Source organism: Protopterus annectens, chromosome 9.part0 (genome assembly GCF_019279795.1).
Source record: "Protopterus annectens isolate FY-2018-M chromosome 9.part0, PAN1.0, whole genome shotgun sequence".
Lineage (NCBI taxonomy): Eukaryota > Metazoa > Chordata > Ceratodontiformes > Protopteridae > Protopterus > Protopterus annectens.
Window position 1 is genome coordinate 164556370 of NC_056743.1, and position 17675 is coordinate 164574044.

General features: G+C 41.5%; 1 protein-coding gene across 1 annotated transcript in view; it reads right to left on the bottom strand.

The window, feature by feature from the left end:
- The window catches only part of LOC122810504, a 947661-nt gene extending 930305 nt beyond the window's left edge, over positions 1-17356 (bottom strand). The window contains exons 1-2 of the mRNA XM_044082086.1: positions 17281-17356; positions 16609-16950 (exon numbers count right to left, since the gene is read on the bottom strand). Coding sequence (XP_043938021.1) covers positions 16609-16950; positions 17281-17356 — 418 coding nt within the window. The remainder of the gene's footprint in view (positions 1-16608; positions 16951-17280) is intronic.
- Positions 17357-17675: the final 319 nt, after the last annotated feature.

A 17675-nucleotide genomic window follows, 5' to 3' on the forward strand; every position in this document is an offset into this window, starting at 1 on the left:
TCTGAGCAAAGTTGAAAGGGAAGGATAGTTTCGAAGGTGCTCTTTTTAGTCCAGAAAGATAGCCTATTAGCAAACCTTTCTCCATATTAGAGTAAATTTCTGAGGTTAATGAGAAGACAGCAGTTGTGTACTATATTTTGGTCAGAGTTCAGAAAGGTGATTAACAAACTATTCTTAAGCACCCCTTACTACTGCTAAGATCAGGTCTCACACAAGGCAGGATTAACAAGGAGCAGTGCCAGTCTGGCAAAGAACAGTGGCAGAAGGTAAAACAACTTTGCCAACTGTTAGATAAGCCAAAGCTGTGGCTGGAGTGACAGCCCTAATCATGGCCCATCTGATGTACTGGCAGAGAAGGATGGGCATTTGTTGAGATGAAGTCAGGTGTGGTCCAAAGAGAGTAGAAAAGCCCTTGGACAGAATAGATGACCAACACAAGGGAGGGAGAAGCAATGGTAGGTCATTAAATAAAACACAGAAGCAGTTGTTGGCATGACCACTCTGATGTCCATATCCACAAAAGCCCTAAATCTGAATCAGAGAAAGTTCAGGGGTAGAAAGACGACCTGGCAGATCTGGGGATGGATGGGGTCACTTGGAAGGGGCAGAGAAAAATTTTAACATTTCACTCTGCCACTCTATAAAGAAAACATATGACATATAGTGTCTAACAGCTTTTAAAGCTATTGTTTCCTCAGAGGGACATGTAGATTTGCCTGCCATTTACCGGCATTAAGCATTTACTGGCTTTCAAAACCAGTAAAACATTACATGCTCCTAAACTTTCTGTAACTGGTATTACATGGAGGCGATATACCTCCAAGCACTACAAAGAATTATGCTCAGGTCTCACTAATCATAACCTTCATTAAGCATTCTCAAAATGGACGCCAAGATTCAGCTCTTCTTAGCTCTCAAACAGAATTTTTTGGCATTCATGTCTCAAACTTAAAATACAGATCCTAACTAACATTTGTTAGTGAGACATGGATGCCAAGACATTCACCTTGAGAGCAAAGTTAATGAGGTGAATCCATGTTGATGATGCATACTTTTTGTTATGATCAGAGATCTGATCATAATTCTTTGTACTACATGAATATGTATCTTCTCCATGCACTACAGAGTAGTCAAAAGCAGTGGGGAAGTGGCTGACGTCCATATGTAGTCCCCGTGTAAGGGAAGCTGTTTAATTTAAAAACCCCAGTGTCATTTAGCAGACAGCAGGTAGAAATAGGAGTTGAAACAAAGCTGTTTCTACCTGCTGCGGTTTTCTGGTTAGCGCTGCGTGCATTTAGTGCAGACCAGATTTCAACAATGCTTGGGGGTACTTAATAATCCTCTGAAGTGTTAAGGTTAGGTTACTAGTGCTTAACCAAGATATTACTTAACTGTTTTTTGAATGTAATCATGGTGTTCCATATATTACAAGTCGATTATGATTGGAGACCCAATCACAGTCCTCTATGTTAAGCAGATTTTTAGCAACTGGTCTAAAGTCTGAAATAGTTTTGGGCTAAGAAACCTTAGAAGGGTATGATAAAAGCATGCTTAAAATTAGAGGGTAGTATTCCTGTAGTTGGAGAAAAGATTGAAAATTTGCACTAAAGGTGTGGGTGAGAAAAATAGTACCATAGCGCAGTATTTTACAATGCAGGTAATGAAAGTCAGTATTATACTTGTAATTCTCAAATACATTTGGTAATTACAGACCTCCTAATTGAAAAACTGAATCGGAGATTGAAAGGCAGCCTTAAGTCATTTCTTTCATAACTGACAGCTTTTTGTGCAGAAAAGAACTACAGAGATGTGGTTCTGAGGAACATTGTGGGATAGAGAAGTGCAGCTTGCTGCTTAAGAAACTTATCTGCTGACTGATCCTAAACAACTGATGCACAAGCCAAGAGAGTTACTAAAGATAGACCTCTTCTCATCAGATAACCAAAAAACGGAGGATGCAAGCCAAACCAGTAATCCAAACAAAGCACCCTGAACCACTGCTAGGTAGGCAAACAGATAGAGTACATACACATTATTAAAACCATTTATATATACTCAATCTTTTCAATCAATCCAAAAAAAAACACAACCCATGCATTTAATGAATACATAATTAAAAAACTTTAAAATTCAATTACAGTGACTCCAGAGTAAATTGATCATATAACATATATATATAATGTATATAATACATATAATACATTTAATACATTGATATTAAAGGCGGAGTAAATTGATAGTTTCTCCAGTAATCAAATATGAACAGTAACTACAAGCACCACACATTTAAACACACCAGCTTTTTGTTGTGTTGTAAATTTGATAGTTCTCCAGTAATCAAATATGAACAGTAACTACAAGCACCACATTTAAATAACACAGCTTTTTGTTTGTGCCTGCAAGCCTGTCATATGTGGTAATAATACCTGATGCAAAGTCATTTGATTTCAACAAACTACTTGTGAATTTAGAACAAACTTATTCTCCCAAAATGACATAATAATAATGTTGGTGTGTGGGAGCACAATGTGAAAGAAAATGAAATTGTTCTTTACTTGTGAATAAATCACACATCTAAGATACAAAAACCTCTTGTTCATTTGCCAGTGGTGGTTTTTTTAATTTTTTTAAGAAATGCCAAGAATCTTTTAAAATAACATTGTTGTCAAAATCATTTTATGCCTTTGGTATCCCAAATATGGATATATGGATTGGTTTGTCAACATGTAAATATTTAAAATAAATCATGTCAATAACTAACTCCTCCAATTAATAAATTAAAATTATAAACATAATATTTGTAAGCAATGTTAATTAATTTCATTCAAGGATATTAGTATATTTTTGTATGTCATTTTAAAATGTCAAACATTTTATATGTGTAGTTCTACTTAAAATCCTTTGTTCAGAGTGTGTTAAATTTGATTAAATTTTTTTTTATGATAAACAGAGTTTTTTTTTTTTCTCATGTTCCAAGCTCAATTCAAAATTTCTTAGCTGAGTTCCATTGTTAGCATTCACATCATTTTTTTTAAAAAATAATATATTTTTTCTTCCTAATAAAATAAATAAATTAAAATCAATTAATAGTTTAAAATATTTGTCTTTTTCTGGTATAAAAAAAAACCTTTTTGCCAATAGCAAAAAATGAACTAACATTTATTAAAACATCTGTGTAATTATAAATATTAAAATCATTGTAACTGTATTTGTGACCACAGTTTTCAATTAAGTTTCTGGTTGTAGTTTTTGAACTGTAACTGACAGGTCCCCTATGCATGAGTCTCTCTGACGACCCTTTAAAGGTGGAAAAATGCAGCATCATCATCATTCACAGGTAGTTCATTATCAAAATATCAATTTTAGTTTTTCCCATAGTGATTTAACATATAAATTTAATTTCTAACTAGCCCAATTTGGGTTTTGGGATATTGTTTCTTAGCTTTATATTCATTTTAAGTCTCTCTATCTTATTTAGCTTCCTTTTTTTAACCCAAGCATTTTTGCTTTCTAAATTGTTCAATAGTTTATGATACTTGCTTCTCCCTTAATTTCTACCTCATTGTTCTTAATAATGGCCCTCATTATTTCAAAGCCACATTTATCAAAACTCCATTGCTTGCCACAGTCAGCATAGGTGATTCCCAAAGTTATTAATAACCAAAAAAAAAGGGAGCAAAGCAAACCCACAATCCAAAAAAAAGCACCCTGAACCACTGCTAGGTAGGCAAACAGATCCTTGGATCCCTAATTCAATTTTTCAACAAGAAATTGTGATGAATAAATATTTCACTGATTACTCCATGAACAGAAATGAAAGGCTGCAATCAAATTGTACAAATAAACTGAGTCTGCGCGGACATAAATAAGAAGTCACAAATATGATGAAAACATTTCAGATTACTCTTTAAAAAGCTTAAAATGTGACCCTCATATGTCAGGGACAGACTCTGCAAACTTTGATTATAATGCAAAGCAAAAGAATGCAAGGTCAAAATTTAAATGTTTCAGGGTTAGGAAAACCCACAACTTCCTAAAAAGGGACTCTCAAAAGATGACAAGTACAATAGTGTGTGTGTGTGTGTGTGTGTGTGTGTGTGTGTGTGTGTGTGTTGGGGGGGGTAAGATATGACAATTTCTTCAGAAAGCCAAAAACTATAGAGCACACTCAGATCAGTTGGCAGAACAGACCTGACAACGATGCCAGTTATTTCTGGGTGTTAGGGTGTTGAGCATAGTCATATAAACTGTCAGACTGGACATGAGAGCTACGTTCAACAAATTTTCTAACAGTCTTGGCACCTTTGAGGAACATTAAGGGCAGTTCAACTTGTTAGGCTGAATGCATTAACTTGAAACCGGTTATGGTCTACAGGCATTAAATGTAAAATATTATACAATACAAAATATACACACAATTACAGCTGTAGGAACTGTAAAAAGCTGGAGGAAGGCAAAAAAAAGAAAACGCACTTATGGACAAAACTACTTGATGAAACTACTACAAAATAATGATTAAGGTGCTTTCCTCACAGTCACAAGGTACAGGATCTAATTCTCACTTGTGAAAGGGAAATCTGCTATGCTTAAAATGGCTCCAAAAGGGAGCTAGCTTAGTACTTACTTATGGGGTTGGAGTTGGCCTTGGTATAATGGCCGGCTAACATCTACCTGAAATCAATTGGACGTATAAGAGAATTTAAGTACACTTTTATCTGCTCTTTTTCATATAGTACTGTATTTAATTTATTTATTTGTTTTTCACTGAATATTAACTCAATTGAAGTTGTTGCTGTCTCTCTGCAGTTACTGGGGGCTTTGAAATTGCCTGCCCCTCTTGTAGATTTGTATTTGGATACTCCTGGGCCCATCTCATTTGCTCACTCAACTGAGTGCAGTGAGATCATATTCTGATTTCAGGCACTCCTATTGTGTACAAAGAGAGCATTTGGGAAGGACAACCCCTGTAGTCTCTTAATCCTGCTCTGTTCCCTCCCTCAAAAAAATATAAATATACATATTTTATTCAGCTGCTCTTACTGTAACTGTCTTAGTTGTTCTTCTGTATACTGTTATCTGTTCAGTCGCTCTTACTCTGCACTTATTATTGCTTGTTAGTAGCCTTCTAATTTACTGCCTTCTGCACTTGTTTTTTAGTCATTTGTTAATTTTATTGCATTTATTTGAGCTGTATTTGCTGTAGTGTTGCTACACACTCTGGTGTGCTGGCCTGCACTGCAATTTGAATTGTATTTACTGCTGCTTTAACTGCTTTTCTGTATTAAAAAAAAAAAATTCTAAGCTTGTTTCCTGCCTTTCCTGTAACTAGTCAAGTCGAGATACAGTCTTGCTGTATCCAGGACTGTTGGTAAGCTTCTGAGCCCTCCAAGCCTTTCTGTGTTGGAGGGAAGCCTTCTAGCTTATCAGTAGGAGTGGTAAGCACTAGGTAGCTTATCTATCATGGGATCAGTTTTTCCATCTGCTTCTACTTTCTGGTTAAAAGCCCGTTTTGCATTTGGATCCCCGCCTTTCCTATAACTAAGTGTAGTCCAGGTACAGATTTGCTGTATCCAGAACTGTTGGTAAGCTTCTGAGCCCCCCAAGCCATTCTGTGTTGGACAGAAGCCTCCTAGTTTATCAGTGGGAGTGGTAAGCATTAGGAAGCCTATCTACCACAAGAGGAGTGGTTCCTGGCCCAGAAATTATAGTTTACTGGTCGCTTGGGAAGCTTTTCCATCTCTTTCAACGTTCTGATTTAAAAGCCTGTGTTTGCACTTGTTTCTTGTCTTTCCTGTTACTAGTCTAGTTCAGGAACAGACTTGCTGTATCCAGGACTCTTTGTAAGCTTCTGAGCCCCCCATGCCTTTCTGTGTTGGAGGGAAGCCTTCTAGCTTATCAGTGGGAGTGGTAAGCATTAGGAAGCCTATCTACCACAAGAGGAGTGGTTCCTGGCCCAAAAATTGTAGCTATTGGCCATTAGAGTAGTTTTTTTTCCATCTCTTTCAACGTCCTGGTTTAAAAGCCGCACTTGCGCTGGTTTCCCACCTTTCCTGCAACTAGTCTAGTCCAGATACAGGGTTGCTGTATCCAGGACTGTTGGTAAGCTTCTGAGCCCCGCAAGCCTTTCTGTGTTGGAGGAAAGCCTTCTAGCTCATCAGTGGGAGTGGTAAGCATGAGGTAGCCTGTCTACCAAGAGAGGAGAGGTTCTTGGCCCAGAAATTGTAGCTAATGGCTGATTGAGTAGTTTTTTTCCATCTCTTAACTTTCTGGTTTGAAAGCCGCACTTGCGCCCGTTTTCCACCTTTCCTATATCTAGCCTAGTCCACTTAGAGTTGCTATATCCAGGATTGTTAGTAAGCTTCTGAGCCCCCAAGCCTTTCTGTGCTGGAACTTGGAGGGAAGCCTTCTAGCTTATCAGTGAGAGTGGTAAGCACTAGGTAGCCTATCCTCCATGGGAAGCGTGAGTTTTGGCCCAGAAACTGTAGTTTATTTGGCTGTTTGGGCAGTTTTCCATCTTTCAACTTGCTGGCTTAAAAGCCTGTGTTTGTATTTGTTCCCCGCCTTTCTTGTAACTAGTCTAGTCCAGGTACAGATTTGCTGTATCCAGGACTCTCTAAGTTTCTGAGCCCCCCCCAAGCCTTTCTGTGTTGGAGGGAAGCCTTCTAGCTTATCAGTGGGAGTGGTAAGCATTAGGTAACCTATCTACCATAAGAGGAGCGGTTTCTGGCCCAAAAATTGTAGCTATTGGCCATTTGGGCAGTTTTTTTCCATCTCTTTCAACATTCTGGTTTAAAAGCTGCACTTGCGCTGGTTTCCCACCTTTCCTGTAACTAGCCTAGTCTAGATATAGAGTTGCTGTATCCAGGACTGTTGGTAAGCTTCTGAGTCCTGCAAGCATTTCTGTGTTGAAGGAAAGCCTACTAGCTTATCAGTGGGAGTGGTAAGCATGAGGTAGCCCGTCTACCACAAAAGGAGAAGTTCTTGGCCCAGAAATTGTAGTTTATTGACCATTTGGACAGTTTGTCCGTCTTTTTCAAATTTCTGGTTTAAAAGACCACATCTGCGCTGGTTTCCCATCTTTCCTGTAACTAATCTACTGGGTAGCACTAGAAAGCCTTAAACTGATACAAGCCTTTTCGCTTAGAAGGGAGACTTTGGAGTGATTAAATATCCGTTTTCTGTACTTTCTTGCTGTACTTAACTGTTTTCCGCCTAAACTCAGATTTTTCCAGCATTGATTGTGATTTGAAAGCTTGTTTTTTCACATATTGTACTTAGACTGCCTGCACTTTTAAAAAGTTGTTTTTTGTTTAAATAATTTAACTGTTTTAGAATACACACTATGTAACAGTATATAAACAGTATATAAACTTAACTGTTTGTTGCATTATATTATCTGCACTTAAAGTTTCATTTAGTCGAGAATTGGTCGAAAGTTGTTTGTTTGTTAAATTTAACTGTTGAGGCTGCCCACTAAGTGTGCTAGCCTGTGTAACTGATTTATTACTGTTTCATGTATTTCTGTGTGCTTTCTATCTCAAAAACAAACAAAAAAAATCCTTGTTTTCCCGCCTCTCCTCGACTAGTTTAGACCAGTATACAGGCTTTGCTGTATTTTGGGCTGTGGTGTAGTTCCTGTGTTGTCCATTGCCTTACTTGGATAGAAGGAAGTTTCTTTGCTCACCAGTGGGAGTGGGAAACCCTGAGCAGCTTATCAGTCCCTGAAGGAGTGACCTCAGCACAAGAGCTTGTAGTAATTGGTTGTTTTGGACCATTTCTAGCCCTTTTGAAGTTCCCTGTTTAAAATCTGCGTTTGTGCGCATAGCGCAGCACCGGTTAAACAAGGTTAAACATTTTGTGGCTCCGCCAAGTCTGCTCTTCAAATTTTCCCTTAAGAAAGCTCTATTCTTATAATAATCAGTCTACTCGCTTTATTATAAGCCTAGCACTTGTTCTCAAAACCTCTCTTCTAAGTAAGCACTCGCTAACTAAAGTAAGCACTACATCCACCTACCACCCCTGTGAGTACCCACTTCCCTTAAAGGCACAGCACTCCCTTATAATATTCTAGCATGTCGAGTGGTAGATTACTAGCATCCTCTCCGGTTCAGATGGTTAATCTGGGAATCTTGAGACAATGCTACAATTGTCTCATGTACACAGACAACCCTCTCCTCCTCCCAACAAACACAAATACATGTGAGAGATGCAACTATATAGCCAAACTGGAGGCTGAACTCTCTCAACTTAGGACTGGCAAGACCAGACAGGAGGAGAAGGTAACCACACAAACACCAAACCCAGTCCCACATAGACCTACCACAACTGCAAACCAAACACAAAATAACACAAAGACATACTCGGAGGCTCTAACAAAAAACTTACCAAAACAACAGAGGCTCCCAAAGCAGACACCCAAAAATCCACCACCTCAAAACATAACACATGCAACACATACTTCAATAAATCAGTGCGTCAAACAATCACAGCCCTTCAGGCCAAACACCATGCCTGATACACTAGTAATAGGTGACTCTATAGTCAGACACACTGACATTCCGCTTACCGGGCTGAACAAGGAGAGGGTAACGGTGAGCTGCCTATCGGGAGCTAGGATCCGCCACAACACACGCACTCAGGTCACTCCAAAGCAAGTACAAATATGACTCAGTCATTGTCCATGCCGGTGTGAATGACCCGAGACGTACCTCCCTGGACTACATGAAAAGAGACAGAGGAGCTCTCTGATTATGTAGCCCAGGCTGGTATGACCCTGACCAGCATCTTGCCCTCACCAAGAATGATGCCACAATACAAAGACAAGATGATCAGCTTTAATAATTGGCTCAAATACTGGTGTCATTCTAGGGAGATCCAATGTCTGTCTGCTTGGGATGACATGCTGGACAAGCCACACTGCTTCGCAAGGGATGGCTTGCATCTGTCACCACTGAGCTTCCGGATATTGGCTAAGGCTCTTGCCACCCCCATAGTGCCTTTTTTAGGCAAGGCTCCAGACAAACCCACCTCCTTAGAAAACAAAAATGGAAAAAATTAAGGGTAATGCTGCTCAACGCCAAAAGTCTAAATCTCAAGATGCAGGCTCTCGAAGCACTCCTCAGTATGGAGAACAATCGATGTCTGTGCAGTAACTGAAACCTGGTTCAAGGCTCCTGAGAGCACACCAGTGCTACCAGGTTATACCTCGTATCATGCTTTATGGCCCCAAAACTCAGGCCAAACCAAAAAGGGAGGGGGAGTGCCCATATTCATCAAGGACACCCACACCTCCAGGTTAGTGGCAACACATGAAGCATCAGAGACCATCCAGGTGCAACTAACCGTAGGCAAAACTGCTATACAACTGGTAGCATGTTACAGACCACCCTCCCAATCTCAGGAACCCCATTCAGCCTTCCTGAAGACATTGGAAGATATGAATGTCTCACCAAACACCATCATATTGGGAGACTTCAACTACCCTAACATAGACTGGGTGCATTATTCTAGCCCAAACACCCTAGCCCAAAGGTTCCTGGAATTCATAAATTCAAATGCAATGGAACAGCTAGTCACCTCTCCCACAAGGGGAGATAATATACTAGACCTGATTATCACAAACATGGGGACAAAGTGCTCCACACCGGAAGTATACCCCTCACTAGTGAGATCTGACCACAAACTAATCACCCTGGATATACATATCCCACCTCCACCCCCACCACAAAAGACTACAGTGAAAAACTTCTCAAAAGCCGACTTTACACTTCTTAAAACTGAGATGGTATCCTTTAACCCCACTGGGCCAGTGGAAACCACATCTCACAATGCAGAATCCTTCACAAATGCTTTCTACGGACATCTCCAAGAATGCATGGATCATGCAATCCCAAATAAAACCAAGACCCTCTCCACCAAGGGCAGGCGTCCTGTCTGGTGGACCCCAGCCATAAACAAATTGTATAACAAAAGGAGGAAGCTACTGCACGACAGAGCAAAATCCCATAAAGAGAAGGCATCTCTGATCAGCACTAGTAGAAAGCTACGTTCTCTCATAAAAACATCCAAGGCCAACTTTGAGAGAAAAATCACTATGGACACTAAAGATAACAACAAGGCCTTCTTCTGCTATGTTAGAAACCTGGGCGGAAACCCTCAGATATGTTCAGAGTTAGTTCACAATGACAAAAAATACACTGAACCCACAGATATTGCCAACATTCTGGCAAACAGGTTCAGTGCAAATTTCTCCCTCCCTCACCCCCAAAAGAAGAAATACTTATCCCAGCTGAATGTAACCTCCCTGTCATCTCAGATGTCCAGGGGAGAACCGCCCTCAGCAAAGCTAAAAACACAGCATCAATGGGACCTGACGGTATCCCGGGTTGCGTGCTACGTGAACTCCAAGAGGAGCTAAACCCGCACATAAAAATGCTACTTAACCTTAGCCTTACTACAGGATATGTACCTGAACACTGGCGTACAGCAACAGTAGTCCCACTCCACAAAGGCGGCACCTCTACAGACCCTGGTAACTACCGCCCCATAAGATTAACCAGCCTGGTCTGCAAAGCTATGGAAAGAATCATTATGGAACTCATAAACCGAGACATTGGGGACTTACAGGCACTTGATCCCACCCAGTTCAGCTTTGTAAAGGGCAGATCCTGCCTTTTGAACCTGGTTGACTTTTTCGAAACAGTCAGTAGAGCCATTGACGAGGGCAAAGCAGTCCATACAGCCTACCTGGACTTCGACACAATACCCCACTCTGGCATCATAGACAAGCTCAACAGCTTAAATGTAAATCCATATGTCACAAGATGGGTTGCAAACTGGCTAAAGGATAGAACCCATAAAATCAAAATCGCTGGAGCCATGTCAGACTCAAAGCCAGTCATAAGTGGTGTCCCACAGGGCTCTGTCCTGGGACCCCTCTTGTTCGGCATTTATTTCTCAGATGTGAAAGCAAACATGGGAGGGTTGTGGCTGACAAAGTTCGCAGATGACTGCAAACTAGGCGCCATAGTCGATACACCAGCTGACACATGCATCCTACAGAAAGGCCTCACTGAAACGGACAACTGGTGCCAGAGTCATGGCCTTAAACTAAATGCCAAAAATGTATAGTCATCCTCTTTGGGAAAAACAAAGTACCCACAAATTATCACATAGACAGTAACCCACTGAGTACGGAAATAGTAATCAGAGACCTGGGGACCCAAGTCGATAGTGACCTCTCATTTGACACCCACATTGCCAAAGTGGTTAGAAAGACTTTCTACCTTGCCCACCTTATCATGAAGGGATTCACATCCAGATCAAAGGAGGTCATTGTACCCCTATACTCCTCCCTTATCAGGCCCATGATGGAGTACAATGCCCCATTTGGTATGTACCTCACCTGGCACTTGCAACAGCTAGAGAGACCCCAAAAGTACCTCACCAAGAGGATCAAGGGTCTCCAACATATGTCATATGCTGCCAGACTAAAGAAACTCCAGCTCTTCAGTAGCATACCGCCTACTCAGAGGTGATCTGTGCTTGATGTACAAGGCCATGTCCAATCAGGAATTGATGGACGTGCTCCACCTCAAAAAATCCAAATCCATCAGAACCACGAGAGCTAAAGATTTAAACCTCAGCACAAATATGAATAGGACATGCTGGAGGGACAGATTCAAGAGGCTTCCCATACTCTGGAACAGAATCCCAGTTTATGTTAGGCAGAGCCCCTCACTGACTCTCTTCAAGAGAAGTCTTGAGGAGTGGATGGGAGATCGTAGGTTTGCCCCGGGGTCATCTCTGTCTCACTACTAGACAGAGGCACAGTATTCTAAATTTATTCTGTACACTTTTGTACCATTACATGGGGTGGGGAAAGCCACATCACTATGGCTAGGCTTATAAATGCCCCAGGGCAGATAGCCTAGTACTAAACTATGAAACTAAAGTGCAATAGCCTTTTCTAACAGTTTGCAGTCGTTTAAAGCTGTTTTAAGTGTATTTTTTTTTACTGTTTTTGCCTTATCTTTTCAAGAAAACAAACAAAAAAAAATGCCTGGTTTCACGCCTTTCTAAACTAGTATAGTCCAGTTTTCAGGCTAGTGCTGAATTCAGGGCTGTGGAACTAATTTCTGAGTTGCCCATACCTTACTTGGATAGAAGGAAGTTTCTCATTTCACCTATGAGAATGGGGAGCTTTGAAAAACCTATCTGTCCCTGGAGGAGTGGTTCCAGCCCATAGTTAGTTTATTGGCCATTTTGGGCTAATCTCTCTTTTTCATTTCCCTACTATAAAAAATGCGTTTGCATGGTTTTGCGCACCGGGCAGCACCGGTTAGCTACAGTTAAATTATTCCCAGCTCCACTAGGTCTCCTCTTCACTTTTTCCCTAGTCTAACTCTCAACCTAAGCACTCAAAAGGCATCCTACAGCCCAGCACTTGCTCAGACCTAATAACAAGCACACCCTGACACTGACTGTCCAGCAGAGCAAGGCTCTTTATTCACCCCTCACCAACAAAGCAACTAAGCAGCTCACCCAACTATGCAGGCATAACCAAAGGGCAATTTCAGGTGTACTCTCCAGTCCAGCTGGTGAATCTGGGTATCCTGAGGCAATGTTACAACTGCCTCATGTACAGAGACAACCATCTCCTCCTACCACAAAACACCAACATATGAGAGAGATGCAATTATACAGCCAAACTGGAAGTTAAGCAGAGTCCACCCAAGACTGGGACAGACACTCAAGAGGAGAAGGGTTAACACTTGCACCACGCCTCCAGCCGCACACAGACCTACTAAAACAAGACTGGCAAAAAATACACAAATACACAAAATCATACTCGGAGGCTCTAACTAAAAACCTGCAAAAACATCAGAGACCTCCAAAGCAGACACCCAAACAACCTGCACCTCCAGTCACAAACCAGACAACACATAAAACACAAAATCAGTGGGTCGTACAATCACAGCCCTTAAGGCGAAATAACAAACCTAACACACTAGTAATAGGTGACTCTATAGTCAGGCACACTGACGTCCCACTCACTAGGCTGGACAAGCAGAAGGTTACTGTTAGCTGCCTGTCAGAAGCCAGAATCCACCACATAACACAAGCACTCAGGTCACTCCAGAACAAGTACAAATATGATTCTGTCATTGTTCATGTGGTGAATGACCTGAGATGTACCTCCCTGGACTACATGAAAAAAGAGACATGGAAGAACTCTGATCATGTAGTCCAGGCTGGTATGACGCTGACCCGGAGTAGCATCCTGCACTCACCAAGAATGATACCTCAGTATAAAGAAAAAATGATCAATTTCAACAAATGGCTAAGCTTCTGGTGTCATTCAAAGGGGATCCAGTGTCTGTCAGCCTAGGACGACATGCTCAACAAGCCACGTTGCTTCACAAGAGACGGCTTGCACATGTCACCCCTAGACTTTTGAATACTGGCCAAGGCTCTTGCTGCCCCCATACTGCCATTTTTAGGCAAAGTTCAAAAGTCAAACCCACCTCCATAAACAGCACAATTAACAAAAAAACGAGGGTTATGCTACTCAATGCCAGAAGTTTAAATCTCAAAATGCACACGCTCAAAGCATTCCTCAGTATGGAGAACGTCAACATCTGTGCAGTAACTGAAACCTGATTCAAGGCTCCAGAGAGCACCCCAGCACTACTGGGCTACAACTCATACCACACTTTTCGGCCACAGAACACGGACCGAAACACAAAAGGAGGGGGTGTATCTATATTCATCAAGGATACCTAAACCTCCAGGTTAGTGGCGTGGCATGATACCTCTGAGATCATCCATATGCAACTAACATTGGGCAAATCTGCAATGCAAATTGTGGCCTGCTACAGCTCACCCTCCATGACCCAGGACCACCACTCCACCTTTCTGGAGACACTGGAAAACATGAAGGTCCTACCAAAAACCCTGATATTGGGTGATTTTAATTACCCTACCATTCACTGGGAAAACTACTCGAGTACACACTCCCAAGCCCAGCGCTTCCTGGAATTCATCAACTCAAACGCCCTGGATCAGCTGGTAAACTCCCCTACGAGAGGTGAAAACATACTGGACCTGGTCATGACCAACATCAGCGACAGGTGTTCCACACCGGAGGTCAACCAGTCACTGGCTAGATCAGACCATAAACTAATCACTCTGGATGTCCACACCCCACCACCACCCCCAACTAAGGAAACCACAGTAAAAAACTTTTCTAAAGCAAACTTCACCTTACTTAAGACAGAGGTGGTAAGTTTCACAGCCCCCACCCTAAAGGATAATACTGCCCAAGATGCAGAAACCTTTACGAATGCACTCTATGAGCAAGGAAGCATGGATTGTGCCATCCCTAGCAAAACCAAAAAATCACTCACCTAAGAGAAGGAAACCAATTTGGTGGACCCCTGCCATAAATAGGCTATACAACAGAAAGAGGAAACTAGTTCAGAAAAAAAGCAATTCCCAAGAAGGAAAGACATCCCTGATCACTATCAGTAAGAAACTAAGGTCCCTCATGAAATCATCCAAGGCTAACTTCGAAAGAAAAATAGTCAAGGATTCAAAAGATAACCATAAAGCCTTCTTTAGCTATGTTAAGAATCTAAGTGGCAACTCGCAGATATGCACTGAACTAGTGCAAAAATAGAACAAAATATACTAACCTACTGATAGTGCCAACATCCTGGCAGATCGATTCAGTGCAAACTTCACCCTCCCCCACCACCAAAAGGGCCCACAACAATACTGGAAAAGTGTAGTGTCCCAAAAATCATTTTTCAGGTGAAAACGGCCCTTTCAAAAGCGAAAATCACAGCTTCAATGGGACCAGATGGTGTCCCAGGCTCCGTCCTGCACGAACTATAGAACGAACTAACCCCCCCCACCTAAACACGCTGTTCAACCTCAGCCTCTCCACAGGCTACGTGCCCATATAATAGTGCACAGCAATGGTTACTACTCTCCATAAAGGAGGGGCCACAACTGACCCTGGGAACTATTGCCCCATAAGCCTGACTAGCCTAGTCTGTAAGGCTATGGAGCGCATCATCATGGAAATCATTAACAAAGACTTTGGGAACTTCCAAACACTTGACCTGACCCAGTCTGGCTTTGTTAGGGGCAGATCATGCCTAGTAAACCTGGTTGACTTCTTTGGGACAGTCACCAAGGCCACAGATGACGGAAAGGTGGTTCACACAGCCTACCTTGACCTCGCTAAGGCTTTCGATACGATTCCCCACTCCCCACTCTGGTATTACAGAAAAACTCACCAGCCTGAACATAAACCCCTACATCACGAGATGGGTTGCCAACTGGCTTACGGACAGAACTCGCACGGTAAGAATAATGGGCTCCATCCGACTCTAAACCAGTCACAAGTGGTGTCCCACAAGGCTCAGTCCTGGGACCCCTACTGTTCGGCATATACTTCTCAGAAGTACAGGCAAACACAGGAGGACTATGGCTAACCAAGTTCGCCGATGACTGCAAACTGGGAGCCATAATTGCCTCTCCGGCTGACACGGACATTCTCCAAAAGGACCTTACTGAGACAGACACCTGGTGTCAGAGTCATGGCCTGAAGCTAAATGCTAAAACATGCATAGTCATACCATATGGGAAAAACAAAACAGCCACAAATTACCACATAGGTGGCAGCCCCCTTAATACAGAAGAGGTAATAAGAGATCTGGGGACCCAAGTAGATAGTAATCTCTCCTTTGACAATCATATTACCAAAATAGTTAGGAAATCCATCTATGTGGCCCATCGAATTACTAAAGGGTTTGCATCTATAAATAAAGAGGTTATAGTGCCCCTCTACTCGTCACTCATTAGACCCATCATAGAGAACAATGCCCCATTTGGGATGTACCTCACAAGACACTTTCAACAGCTGGAAAGACTACAAAAGTACCTCACCAAGAGGATTACTGGCCTCAAACACATCTCCTATGCAGTCCGACTGAAAAAACTCCAGCTGTACTCAGTAGCATATCACTTACTCAGAGGTGATCTCTGCCTAACTTACAAAGCCATGTCCAACTTAGAATTGATTGACATGCTCCACCTAAAGAAATCCAAGTCAATAACAGCCAAGCGCTCTAGTGAGCTAAACCTCACCACAACAATAAAAAGAACATGCTGGAGAAATAGATTCCTGTCACAGAGACTCGCTATGCTTTGGAACAAAATTCCAAACTACATTAGGCAGAGCCCCTCACCAACACTCTTCAAGAGAAACTTTTGACGAGTGGATGGGTAACAGAAACTACACCCCTGGGATCACTTCATTGGCTCTGCTTGACAGATCATCAGTTAATCAATGGGGTGGCGAAAGCCGACACACTGGCTAAGCTTATAAATGCCCTCGGGCAGATAGTCTAGTACCTACCTATGAACCTAATGGTTAAGGTGTTTGCTTCACATATAGACACACACACACACACGGTACAGGGTTTGATTCTCACCTTTGCATAAACTGACTAGACTTAAAATGACCCACAATGCAGCAACCGTATAGAAAAAAAGTCTAGTCAAACAAAAGCAAACATTCATTTTCATATTATTTACCTGAAACATGAAGTTCAACTTGTTCTTTTTTGATATATGGAGAAATAACAATTTCACAGGTGTATTTTGCCTCATCAGTAAAAGATACATTCTTCAGTAACAGTGACATGTTTCCCTTCAAGGTATCTTCAGATAGAGTAGCTTCTTTTCTAAAAGCTTTAGTTTCTCCATAAGTAAATGAGACAATTTTTTCTTCATCTGCTTTCCAAAGTACAGCCAAATTTTTAGGCTCTAGTGGAAATAAGTTATAGTCCTCTCTCTTTAAGATACAGTTCAGTAATGCATCTTCTCCAGCTAATGCACGAACAGTTGAAATCTCACTCACAGTTAAATCCACTGCAACTGTTAAGGAAAAACAAAATTTTAAATCACTATGAAAACATTTACAAACTTACAAAGTTTGCAGCAATCTGATTTAGCATAAATCCTAATGCAGCATTAATCAGCAATGCAAAATAACATCTCATGATCTAATGTTCTTCACCTACATAGGGGATTGCTACTCTGTGGCTAACCACAGCAGGAAACTTTCACACAAATTACATTTTAACCAGATTACGTACAATCTGTATTACACTTAACCTTTCCACCATTAAAAATGAATGCCATCACTTGTCTAATCAGAGGTGCATAGATCTGTTGTTTATGCTCCTGCTCTTTGTGCCATCTCACTTTTCTCCACTTCCAGCTTTAAATGCATCACTGTTATACCACAGATCTGTAAAATTCTCAGTTTCTCCTCTTCCATCCCTAATGTCCAACTCTCATGTTTTTTTTTTTGTCCTCTTTTTTCCTATACCTTTCCCACTATTAAGCCTCCTGCTGTCAGATTTGAACATTTTCTTTGTTCGTTGGGGGGGGGGGGGTGAATCCCCTCCGATCCCATACAGTGAGAGAAGTCGAGAAGAGGCTATCATTCAGGTAAACATTAAGATGTTTGGTGTTCATTCTTGCATTCTGGCAATGACAGCATTTTGTATGCAAGGCTTAAGCCCTACCCCTGGGTTGTGACTTGGGTATGTAGATCACCATAGGGAACACATACGGTCCTTTATCAGCATATGTGT